The sequence below is a fragment of the Lithobates pipiens genome, unplaced genomic scaffold (genome assembly GCF_037356315.1).
Source record: "Lithobates pipiens isolate NorthernLeopardFrog02 unplaced genomic scaffold, aLitPip1_a1.2 Scaffold_19, whole genome shotgun sequence".
NCBI classification, from domain to species: Eukaryota; Metazoa; Chordata; class Amphibia; order Anura; family Ranidae; genus Lithobates; species Lithobates pipiens.
Genome location: NW_027507764.1, coordinates 415,253,467 through 415,266,651, shown reverse-complemented (window position 1 = coordinate 415,266,651; position 13,185 = coordinate 415,253,467). Strand labels below are relative to the sequence as shown.

At 41.7% G+C, this 13,185-nt stretch overlaps 1 protein-coding gene across 4 annotated transcripts in view; it reads right to left on the bottom strand.

Moving 5' to 3' along the window:
- METTL4 (methyltransferase 4, N6-adenosine) overlaps positions 1 to 13,185 on the bottom strand; it is a 403,943-nt gene that overhangs the window by 266,199 nt on the left and 124,559 nt on the right. For all 4 annotated transcript variants that reach the window (XM_077492532.1, XM_077492533.1, XM_077492531.1 and 1 more), the window contains exon 5: positions 4,971 to 5,145. In XM_077492532.1, coding sequence (XP_077348658.1) covers positions 4,971 to 5,145 — 175 coding nt within the window. The remainder of the gene's footprint in view (positions 1 to 4,970; positions 5,146 to 13,185) is intronic.

Sequence of the window (13,185 nt, the reverse complement as noted above, 5' to 3'; positions counted from 1 at the left end):
TCAATGCATTTTTAAAAGGCGATGGAGAGGAAATGTCCCAAAACTAGGATACAAACAAAAGTAGCCTAGAGAAAACCCTGATATGTAACCCCTCCAAGTTTACTTTCCCTGGAATCACAGGGAAGCACATACATGGAGGCCCCTGCAACTAGCACAATAGCTTAAAGCTTAGATAAAATCACAAACTATTAAGGTTCCTGTTCAGTCAGAGGAAACAAATATCTGAGACTCAGGGGTATGCTGCTCTTTTATATAATGGTGGATGACGTGTTCTCGGCTTCTAGGTGTGGGAGGAGCCTTCTCTCAATTCTGCCCTGAAAGATGATTTGAGAAAAAGGTTGGTTGATGGTTTTAAGGAGAATCTTCCTAGGCTGAGAATCCAACCTAGAGATTTCAGCTATCTATAGCTGAGATCAGACTCTGGCTTAAACCTGAGACTGAATGATCTATTCAAAGTAGATCTTCTAATAGGCTAGGACCACTATGCCTTGAGCCTTTAACCTCGCTAAAGGAGGTGTCAGAATCTTTCAGAACACTCGTAGTGCTGTGGCTAAGCCGAATGGCAGTGCCACAATTGATAAAAATTATTTTATATTTCAAACCGCAGAGGTTTCTGGTAAGCGGGAAACTTTGGCACATGGAGATCTGCAACTCCCCTCCTTGCAGGATGGACACAGCCGTTAGAATTATGAAAGGATCAGATGTTTAAGTGCCGATCCAGATCTCTGAGATCTAGAGTGGGTCTTGCCTCTCTGCTTGGCTCTAGGACCTTAAAAGGTTTGAGCCAAAAAACCCTGTTCCACTAAGGGAATCTCTGATATCACCAACTGGGATAACAGCTGATCCAGAGACCAGAAAGAGACACTTCTCCTTTCTCTTTCTTTCTCCTTTTTTTTTTTTTCCTTTTTCTCTGGAACCTTAGGAGCATTTTTTGAGGAGACAGACACTCTTGCATAAGACTGGCGCATCAGCAGCCCCAAGGACCCCACAGGCAGCACCCAAACAGGACTCGAACCCTCGGATCGAAAGCCGACTGGGCCATCCGGGCTCTTGAAACTCTAGATGTAACCTAGAGAAAAAAATTGCAGAAATCACCCTGCTCTCAACATTGTTCCTGCCAAGCTTTGAGAATCACAGGACCTTTCCCCTTACTAAAACAAGTGGGGGTGCTCCTTCATGAGAAGGCCTTAGCATTCTGCTTCATGGGCTTTCTGCCCCCCAAGATCCTGGTGCTGCCCCTGGGAATGTTCTCCTGAACCTGACAATTGAGACCGTCGACACTGCCTAAAGGCAGATACCCCAGGCATAGGAGAGGCTGCCTGATTAAAGGAGAACTGTTTGAATCTCCTTTTACTGCCTTTTGGATGTACTTATACACTCTAAATAGTCGTACCCCAGGAAGGGACACAGACTGGCTAAGGGTTTTCACCTGGTGCTTCAGCTGACCAATATCTCAGCCACGGACCTCTGCAAAAAAGTACTAGTCCAAGTACAAGCCACAGGGCTTAAATTATCGAGTCCTTCATAGCATTTGTGATACACAGCGCATCAAATACACCAGCCCCTTGCCGGGCCTGCTGATTAGGCAGAACTTTCAGGTATCTCACACCTGTTCCTTAATCCCTTGGAGTCCACATTCCAATGCATTGGCGTGACTCAAAATGTGCTCCACCACAAAAGTGGAGCAGACGTTAAGGGGTTAATGGACTGAGCCACTCCAATTGCAGCCAGAACTGGAAAAGACATCTTGTCTTTAAAAGGAAAATCCAACTTTAACTTGCTGGATCCTTTAACATCAGTGCATTATCCACTGGACATGCGAGTCTCTGCTCACTGAGGTGTTTGCAGCATTAATAGCTGGAACCCCCCCCCCCCCCCCCACCTCTTTGATAAAAATGTTCCCATTCAGAATACATAGTTATGCATTTTTTTGTGCTTTTTGCATCTTGCAGATTTGCACTACAGTACTTGTTCAATAGGACCCCATGTTAAAAGGACTCCTAGGTGGGGAGGTTCAAATGAACCCTATTAGAGGTAGATACCTCAAGAGCCTGTGGCAGGCAACAAAAGGGTTAAATAAGGGAGTAGACTAACACCTGACTTGTGCGGCTACTCCCTTCCTGTTAGGATCCTCTGAAGAGGAAAATAAGTATCTTCCAATATTTGGGAAGATCTACCTGATCCCCAGCCTCCTGCACCTCAACAAAAGGGCCCAGAGGACTAGATGGGAATCTGCTATGTTTAGTCCTACTATGGAGAGACATCATAGCAATAATACGTTAAATGGTAGGAGAAAATCTGTTTGTATGAAATACAGGAACAGAAGTGTTCTACCCTTGACGGCTTCATCTAATTGGCCGTATCTTTCTTTTTTAACTCTCAGGGGAGGAAGACAGACATTCTTTTGGAAGGGTTTTTATTTTGTTGTATACCATTAGCCCCTTAGAGGGGATCCTGGTCCCTTTGTCACTCATAGCTTACAGTGCAAAGCAGAGCCAGTACCAGCAAAAGAATGTTACACTTACTAGGCTATAGTACAGTACAATAACTGCTATTAATCCTAGCTATACAGTATAATGTTGTCAACAAAAGGGAGATGCCTGTGTCACCAAACCTGATCAGCAACCACTCTGCTCTATCCCTCCGCAGCCAGACTTCAGCTTTTCCTGAATAGCTTAAAATACTTCCTCCATGTGTGACCGGCGTCTGATGCCGTTTAGCCATGCCCCACTGCACGAAAACGCCCCCTTTCCCACTAGGGAAGTGTATGAGTGCTGGCAACATGGCAGCACGGCGGCGAGGGGGTAAAACGGCCGCGAATTGCCCCAAAAACAAAACTTTTTTTATTTTTAAGAAAAAAAGAGGCAGCGGGCTGGCATCCAAGGAACAAAAAACGCCACTCTGGGGCCCAGGAGGTGATCAGAACCCCCTTCATACCTCAGGGCCTGAGCTGGCTTGAACGGAGAGGAGAGTGAAAGCTTCTGCTGTTTCCAGCGTCCGAATGGTGAGTGCTCAATACAGCCTCCAGTGGTGACACAGACATGACATGACAACATAAATACATGGAAGGAGAGATTCCTTGCAGAAAATCTACCCTACCTTTCCACCGCAGGGCTTTATCAGAGATAAAATAGCCAATCTTTGCCCTTCATGGTACCTTCATGGTACCTTCAAAGGAAACCTTCAGGAACAGGGGTACACTCAAGGTAATCCCACAAACCTGGACCTGCGAGAAGACCCTGCTGGTAAACTTTTATTGGCCTTACTACTAAAAAGTACTGGATCCCAGGGCCCAGCTTAAAAGCATTCGCAAGCAAAACCTTGTGTCTTCAGATGATGAGGCCCGGGTATTGTTCATTTAGTCCATTACGGAGACATCAGAACAGATCCGGTCAGGGTGGCTGGCTCGCATCAAAGGATTAATGCCCGTGGAGCTCAGTACACACATTCTTACACGTGCCCAACACCTTAGAATCTGGTGAAAAAACTGAGGACTCCCAGTAATGGGAGGGGTTATATGGGAGAAGTTCCTGATGGTAGACACTGGCAAAAAAACTTTTTTTCTCCCAGTATGGGAGGGATTATATGGGGGAAGTTCAAGCCTTAAGGGGCGTGCCAGTGTCCAGCACCTGATAGTCCGATATAACCCACATAGTTACTACTATGACGCTGTGTCCCCTGATGTAAGAAAATAAATGTTTTTTGAATAACTGAGGCCCTTTGTTGGATATCACATTTTCATACAAAGGCAAACTTACCCTTTAAAGTGGTATTAAACTCAAAGCCAAAAAATGTACACATTACAGCTTACCAGTTTTCTTTTTAGTGACAACAGAATGGCAGGATCACCAGGTGAAAATAAAAGAAAGAATGCTTGAAACAGAAAACGAATGCTGCCACCACATCTAAGTGGGTTTGCCATATGCCATGTATATTTGCATTACACCTTCTTTGTTCTGTGGCAGGTTCCTTTGGCTGGACTTCACTGAACAGCTGACAGTCATTCTGAGATATCTACAGCACTCAAAATTGGATGCTTTCTTCAGCTAAGCATACACAGCCCACCTTGGGAACTACTCAGTCGGTGATCTAACCAGCTATTCCCATTTCATCTACGATTCTGCAAAACTGGGATTACTTGGATTTTTTTTTATTAGGTAAAAATTTGTTGTGTGTGCACCCACCTTTGAAGTCTCTCTGGTTCTCTAAAATCAATGAACTCAGGAACATGGAAGACCTCACAGGCACCCTATATAACCGGGAGGAGTCCTTCCATGACACTTGGAGACCGTGGAAATATTTTGTTTATCTACAGGAGATCTTGCGACCCAGCTAATTTTCCGGGGACTTGTTACAAGGCTCTGGGTGAGAGAATTTGCTTTTCCAATTCTCAATATCTTTCTTTGGCTTCTCATTTCTTTCACTTTTACTCCTGCTCTAGGGCTTGTGCCCTTGACTCTCCCTTTTGTGCTTTCTTCCTTTCTATTTTCTCCATCCCTCCTAACCCCCTCTCTTCTCCTGTTGTTCTCCCTATACCGTATGTATTTTCCCATTTAGCTTGGAACCTTTTCCTTTGCAGTTTCCTTGCTGTTTTTATGTACCTGATCCTGTCATCCCTATCCTTTAGTCCTTGCACCCTTATTGGGTTATACTGGCCACCGGGGGAGCTCACATTATATTCCACAAGGTTGCATTACTAAGGTAGGGCTCTTCTGTACAGGTTGGGAACTTTGGAGATGTCTACCACTGTGCCCTCTCAGTTTTGTTTATAATTGTCCGACTTGGAACTCGTATTTTGTATGCTCCAATTTGTTGAGCTGTATTCATAGATCTGATGTGGTTTATTCCATCAGCCTACTTAAGTAACTGTATCATGCAATACCTCTGTCTTGGTTTGTATAATGCAACTTATGGTAAAATAAAGGAATAAATAAAACCATATGATTTTATGACAAACACACCTAACCTACCTTCACCCAGTGCCATTCTGCAAGTGTTCGGACTGACCAATGTGGGTAGAGCTCCTCCTTTACAAATCTTAAGTGCTTCTGCCTGTTCGTCACCCAAGTAATCACAAGGCAGTTCTGAGCGGCCAAATCTGGTATAGGAAGTTGTTTTATTTCCAGTGTGGATAAGTAGTTATATCTAGAGATAAACAAAAGTATTTACTTGAGAAAAAATGTTCAGCTACAAGTTAATAGCAAAGCATTTCAATACCATTTAAAGATCAACAGTAGGAAGCAGAGACCTGCTCATGAAATAATTTGTTAGTTATGTGATAAAACTGAATAAAAGACAACAGTGACACCCAGTGGCTGACATAAAGAAATCATTCATACTGTGCCTTTCGAATTTGTGTTCCTAGATATAGAGTCTGTATAAATGTACTACTTCACTGCTGACTGATGTGATTGCAGCACTAGACAAATAGTAAAAATAGATTGTAAAGTGCTTTCAGCGTATATCCCTAAATAATTCAACAGACTGCTTCCTTAAAATTATGCATTTTAAGAATGGTTGTTATAAAAAGAATGTGTATTATAAATATAGCCTGATAAGATATTCATGGGAGAGTGGAAACAAGGGAAATACACTCAAGTCAAAAGAGGACTGCTGAGGTTTTAAGGCTTCTAGTATGTGTTAACCAGCTCTCAGCAGAACAAGTGAATTAAGTTTAAGGAGTGTCTAATAAAGATTTACAAACACTGGTCTATTTAAACTGTTTTCTCACAACTTTCGACCAAGATTCACACATTTTTCTAATGAGATCAAGTTAACAAAATGTTTAAATCTTGGCGGAAAAGTTGCGTGAAAACATTTATAAACAGACCACATAATATCTCCATCTGAAAACGTAGGATGTTTTGCCTATGCTGAGTGATTAGTTATGCTGCTGCACCTCTTCAAAATATCCTTGGCATTGTCAGATGTGATATTGCAAAGCTGTGTACTGGGGGCTGATGAAACAGCATTGGTGGGAGGAGGGGAGCAGAAAGAAGAATCAAACCATGCACAGCTTATTACCAATGTTCATATAAAAGAACATCTGGGTAGCAGTGACCATAACATGATTTTATTTCATTTTAGCTGTAAGCAACAAACATACAGGAAAGATAAAAACTCTTAAAAACAGAAGTATGAGTTTTGTTTTTTTGGCCCATTTAAACTTACCCAGGTGGATGCAGCATCTGTCTCCTGCCGCCTCTGCGCTGAGAACCGAGCGATCCAACAGTGCCAATGGCTCTGCTCTCACAGAGAAGCCCAGCCAAACAAGCTCAGGCTGGACTTCTACTTTAACTGCAGGAGCGCACATTTTCCAAGGATGAGGGCTGCTCTCCAGGACTTAGACCGGGAGGGAATATTGGCATCAATGGACACAGAACAGAAATGGGAATTCTTCAAAGTGACTGTATGTAAACTCGCTGCAAACTATATTCCCATGGGCAATAAGTTTAAAAGGCTAAAAAATAAAACCTATGTGGCTCACGGCCAAAGTTAAAATGGCTATACATAATTAAAAATATATATTTTAAGTAACAGATAGCATGGATTCATGATAGATAGCTGTTGTCAAGCACACCCGATTTCTTTTTATGATGTGTTAAGTAAAACCTTAGACAGAGGGGGTGGCTGTGGACGTGATATACCTGAATTTTGCAAATGCATTTGACACAGTTCCCCACACATGGCTAAAGTGTAAGGGAAAGTCTACAGGTTTGGAAAGATCAATTTGTAAATGGATAGAAAACTGGCTAAAAGACAGAATTTAGAGAGTAGTGGTTAATGACTCTTATCTGAATGGTCTAAGGTTATCAGTGGTGTACCCCAAGGTTTAGTGCTGAGACCCTTCATTTTAATATCTTTATAAATGATATAGGGTCTGGTATTAAAAGTAAAATTTCTGTCTTTGTAGATGACACTAAGCTATGCACTGGAATAACATCCTTACATGATGTCTCCAATTTACAAGTCAACATCAATGCACTCATTTTAATTGGGCAACTAAGTGGCAAATGAGGGTTTCATGTTGATAAATGTAAAGTTATGCACTTAGGGGCTAAAAATATGCATGCATCATACATACTAGGGAGAGTACAACTGGGGGAATCAATGGTGGAGAAGGATCTGGGGGTTTTGTTAGATCATAAGTTCAATAATAACATGCAATAAATGCCAAAAATTTCCAAAGCTAGCAAAGTCCTTTCTTGTATTGAGAGATATGAACTCCAGAGATAGATATTTTTCCCCCTGTACAAATCATTAGCAAGGCCTCATCTGGAATACGAAGTTCAGTTTTGGGCACCAGGTCAAAAAAATTATACTGGGGATCTGGAGAAAGTGCAGAGAAAGGCAACAAAACTAATAAGAGGCATGGAGGAGCTCAGCTATGAGGAAAGATTAGAGGAACTGAATCTATTCCCTCTTGAGAAGGGGAGATTAAGGGAGGATATGATCAGCATGTATAAATACATAAGTGGTCCATATAGGGAACTTGGTGTTGAGCTATTCACTTTAAGATAATCACAGAGATCGCAGAGGACAAGGGGGCACTCTGTCTAGAGCAGCGGTCTCCAAACTATGGCCCTCCAGTTGCTCAGGAACAACAATTCCCATTGTGCCTAGTCACGCCTGTGAATGCCAGTTTTAGAATGCCTCATGTGATATGTAGTTCCGCAACAGCTGGAGAGCCGTAGTTTAGAGAGCCCTGGTCTAGAGGAAAAAAGATTTAATCTCTTAATACGGAAGGGTTTCTTCACAGTAAGAGCTGTGAAAGCGTGGAATAGACTCCCTCCAGAGGTTGTTCTGGCAAGCTCAGTAGATTGCTTTAAAAAAGGCCTGGACTCCTTCCTAAATGTACATAATATAACTGGGTACTAACATTTATAGGTAAAGTTGATCCAGGGAAAATCCGAATGACTCGATCAGAGGATCAAGAAGGCATTTTTTCCCCTGCTGTAGCAAATTGGAGCAAGCTTTGCTCGGGTTTTTTGTCTTTCTCTTGATCAAGGTTTGTGTATATGGGATTGTATTTTTATTTAATTTTTGGGGGGTTTAACTACCCTGTTTCCCCTAAAATAAGACCTAGCGTGATTGTCGGTGTTGGCTGCAATATAAGTCCTACCACCCAAATAAGCCCTACTCTGTTTCCTCAAAAATAAGCCCTACCCTGAAAAGAAGACATACAAGGACTTTAACTAGGGCTTATTTGGGGGGTAGGACTTTTATTGCAGCTATCATCGACAATCACACTAGGTTATTTTAGGGGAAACAGGGTAGATGGACTTGTGTCCTTTTCAACCTATGTAACACTCCAAGTCTGTCAGATTCTCTTCTCTCTTTTTTTTTTTGCAGCGGTCATTAAAATGGTTGTTAAGCCACTTCTATAAAAAAAAGCTCCTATCCCCTCTGTATTATAAAAAATAAGTTCCCCGGTATCTGTATTATATCATAAATATGCTTATCTGTACTGATAACACACCGTCTTCCTGCAATCAGTTGCTTTCTCTCTCCTGTCCTCTGCCTAGTTGACAGTTCAAGTTGGTGGGGCCGTGCACTAAAGCTGACGTCAGCTGGAATGGAGAGACAGAGACAGAGAGCCGAGTCGTCACATGATTGCAAGAAGACGCTGTGTTATCAGTACAGACAAACATAGTTATGATATAACACAGACAGAGGTGAAATTCTTGTTCTAATACAGAAGGGATGGGGGCTTTTATTGTTAATGAGAGCAGCAGGAGTGGGGGGTATGAGGTTGGGTGCTTTATGAGCAGAAACACTCAGAGGGGAGGAGGGAGGGTGAGGACACAGGAAACAGAGCAGGGCTGCGTATGACGAAGGCATGTACTGACTCATGTCAGAGCTCTGCAGCCCTGATAGATCGCAGTCAGTGCAGAAAGGGGAGGGTAGAAGCTGGTTGGATCAGTGCTGTATAACATGCTTTAATGGAACAGAATCTGTGTGTTTTTTTGTGTTAAACTCTTTAACTCATCAGGTTTCAGTGACCCCATCACACAATTAGTAAAAGCTTTCTTCATAAAGAAAAATGTTTTTATACCTACCTGTTTCACTTCCCACCTACACTAATTTCAAGCTATGATGCCTGGATAATCTTCTTCATCCACCACACTTCTGAAAGTGTTGTATTCCTGGTCTCCTGCCTAGGGCTGGGTTCGTTCTGCTAGCCTCTATGTCACTGGAGCACACAGTAGAAAAGAAGAGGCTGGCAGCAGGGACACTGAACCCTTAGCACTGTCAGATGTGATATTGCAAGGCTTTGTTCAAGGGGCAACAGAAGAGGTGGGAGGGAGCAGCAGCTGGGAAAAGAGAATAATCGAACACCCCAAAAACTGTAAAACTGTTGGATTCTCTTCGCTTTTATTTTGTTGATGCCCTTAACTAATTTCTCATTTTAGTGACCCTGTCATACAATAAGTAAAAAGGTTTCTTCATAAAGAAAATATTTTATACCTACCTGTTCTGCTGCCCATCTTCACTCATTTCAAGAACTATGGTGCCTGGATAATCTTCATCCATCACACTTCTGAAACTGTTGGATTCCTGGTCTCCTGCCAGTCTCTATGTCATTGAAGGACACAGTAGCAAAGTAGAGGCTGGCAGCACTCAGCAGGAACCCTTAGCACTGTCAGATGTGATATTGCAAGGCTGCGTTCAGGGGCAAAATTTAGTAAACTTTTTAAACAGTGGTGGGAGGGGGCAGCAGCGGCAAGGGAAGAATCTAACACCCAAAAATTGTCAATTTCTTTTCTCTCTTTTTTTTCTGCCTTTAACTCATTAGGTTTCTGTGACCCTGTCACACTATAAGGAAAAGAAGATGATTTCCTCATAAAGAAAGGATTTTATACCTCCCTTTTCCACTTCACTCAAGAGTTATGCTGCCTGGATAAACTTCTTCATATAACACAGTTAAGAGATTGTTGGATTCCTGGTCCACTGCCTAGAGATGCGTTCCTTCTGCCAGCCTCTACATCACTGCAGGACACAGCAACAAAGTAAAGGCTGGCAGCGCTAATCAGGAACCAGGAACCCAACATTTTCAGAAGTGTTAATTTAAAGATACACACTCCACAAACCCTTTACCTAGTGTATCATCACAGCGCTGTGGATAACTCAATATTTTATATCTTAGCTGCCACTTACCATAAAATGTCACATATAAAAAGGTGCATACAAAAATAGTAGTAAACTTCCAAAAAACTAATTAGTTGCACGTGGCGCTATAACCTGTGTACCTTTCAGTGCACAAATCCTCACCTCCTCAGTGATCCTATCTCAAATCATAAATTGTCTAATCAATAACAAAATATATAAATATTAATCACTCAGTGAATACCCAAATTTACATTTAAATTACACATATAGTGAAAAATATATAATCAAATGTGAATATAGTCCATCCACCACACAATATTCAAAAAAGCATCCAGATTACAGAAAGTCTTTCTATAAATGCATAAGAAGAATATCCAGTGCTCAGATTCCTTTCTACAAGTGACTCCTTCACCACACCATCCGTGATTTATGCTCCCCCCTTCGTGAAAACACTCACCGACTGCTAAGCCTTACACTCTCGTGTGAGGCTCAAGGGCTTTCAAATGATCTCTCAAGATGAAATTCAGACCCCAGCACATCCGATTGGAACTTCTCCACTTACGCACTTCATTGTATAAATATATACCTCAAAGAGAAATCACAGAGGGAGACCCCAATAGTGTAATACTGCAAACACTCTTTAATGTATAAAAAATCTCACTCCTTATGCACTCACATGAACTTAAAAACGCAAAATCACTTCAAGAGGGTAAAAAGACTCGCTTCACAACTTCACTCCACAATATTATTCTGAATACGTCGGGGCATTGGTGGTCACGGCGGACTCATAAGATACGGTACTGTATCGCTTGATCTCACCCCTCCTCGTGCGTCCCGCCTGGTCCCACACAGCAGGTCTATTCGAAAAAGGGCGCCTTCAAGTCAGATGGAACAGTCCTCTTAGTCCTGTGCCTCCTTCCCAGCTCCGTGTATGTCAGCTCAATAGTCACCAGATAGCCACGCCCCCGACATGTTTCGTCACATCAGACTTAATCATGGGATCCCATGATTAAGTCTGATGTGACGAAACATGTCGGGGGCGTGGCTATCTGGTGACTATTGAGCTGACATACACGGAGCTGGGAAGGAGGCACAGGACTAAGAGGACTGTTCCATCTGACTTGAAGGCGCCCTTTTTCGAATAGACCTGCTGTGTGGGACCAGGCGGGACGCACGAGGAGGGGTGAGATCAAGCGATACAGTACCGTATCTTATGAGTCCGCCGTGACCACCAATGCCCCGACGTATTCAGAATAATATTGTGGAGTGAAGTTGTGAAGCGAGTCTTTTTACTCTCTTGAAGTGATTTTGCGTTTTTAAGTTCATGTGAGTGCATAAGGAGTGAGATTTTTTATACATTAAAGAGTGTTTGCAGTATTACACTATTGGGGTCTCCCTCTGTGATTTCTCTTTGAGGTATATATTTATACAATGAAGTGCGTAAGTGGAGAAGTTCCAATCGGATGTGCTGGGGTCTGAATTTCATCTTGAGAGATCATTTGAAAGCCCTTGAGCCTCACACGAGAGTGTAAGGCTTAGCAGTCGGTGAGTGTTTTCACGAAGGGGGGAGCATAAATCACGGATGGTGTGGTGAAGGAGTCACTTGTAGAAAGGAATCTGAGCACTGGATATTCTTCTTATGCATTTATAGAAAGACTTTCTGTAATCTGGATGCTTTTTTGAATATTGTGTGGTGGATGGACTATATTCACATTTGATTATATATTTTTCACTATATGTGTAATTTAAATGTAAATTTGGGTATTCACTGAGTGATTAATATTTATATATTTTGTTATTGATTAGACAATTTATGATTTGAGATAGGATCACTGAGGAGGTGAGGATTTGTGCACTGAAAGGTACACAGGTTATAGCGCCACGTGCAACTAATTAGTTTTTTGGAAGTTTACTACTATTTTTGTATGCACCTTTTTATATTTTCAGAAGTGTGTCAGATGAAAAGGATTTTCCCAACATTAACTTTCGAAGAGAGTGACGATCAGGGATGTAGACAGCAGGACATGTAAATATAATATTATGCTTCTTTACAGAGAAACCTTCATTTCTATTTTAGGTTTTGCAACAGGGATGCTTTAAATAAAATCATTGCTCAGAGAAGGCAATAGTAACCATAAATACAGGTGTTAATATAATACTGTTAGCTATAGTAACAGGGACTTTTATTAGGTATTCTGGCATGGATTCTTGTGTACCCTCCTAGTCCAAGTCTTGACTATACTAAAGCCCCATACACACCATCAGATTTTCTGCAGATTTTTGTCAGATTTACCAAAGCCATGTAGTGTAAGGGCCTGTCTGATTGCATACAAATTGAAACTCCTAAGGTTTGGCCTCATATTATATGGTTTTGGTAAATTTGAAGACAAAAATCAGCAGAAAATCTGAAGTGTGTATGGGGTTATAGATGCATATGCTACAGATCAAATATTGAACCAATAATATCACAGAAAATGTGGCAATTGATACCAATTGATCTCTCTAATCATTGCTGCAGAACCAATGAACATTTGTGGAAGATTTGTTTCAGATAGTTGTGTTTGCCAAATTCAGTTATGCGTTTGCCCATTTTGATTGAGAGTGCAATTGACATATTATTGCTCTTTTATTTTGAGATCTGGATGTATTCAATTTACCTGGTCATGTGACCACATATAAAAGGAGTTACACATGCATAGTACTTCTGCCTGAGAAACAGATGGCTCTACAGCTGTAGGAATCTTATTTCTGTTCGACGGGCCCAAAGGTGTTCTGGTAATGGTGTTCATAAATGTACTTAAATGTGCTTTTTTATTATCTTCTTTTTGTGCCTACACTCAAGTGAAAAATACAAAAAATTGATCAACAGTGTCCACTCATGGCCTTTCTAGGCAGCAATAATAACAAGATGAAATGCTATGCTGACTATTCGATGTCTCCAGCTGTTATGGGCTGCATTGCCCTGGTTTTGCACAGGGAATATCTGACCCTAACCTGGTCATTGCATACAAGATGGGAAGGCTGATTAAGCAACAGAAAGATGTGCTGCTGCTCCAGAACCCACCTATCCCATGG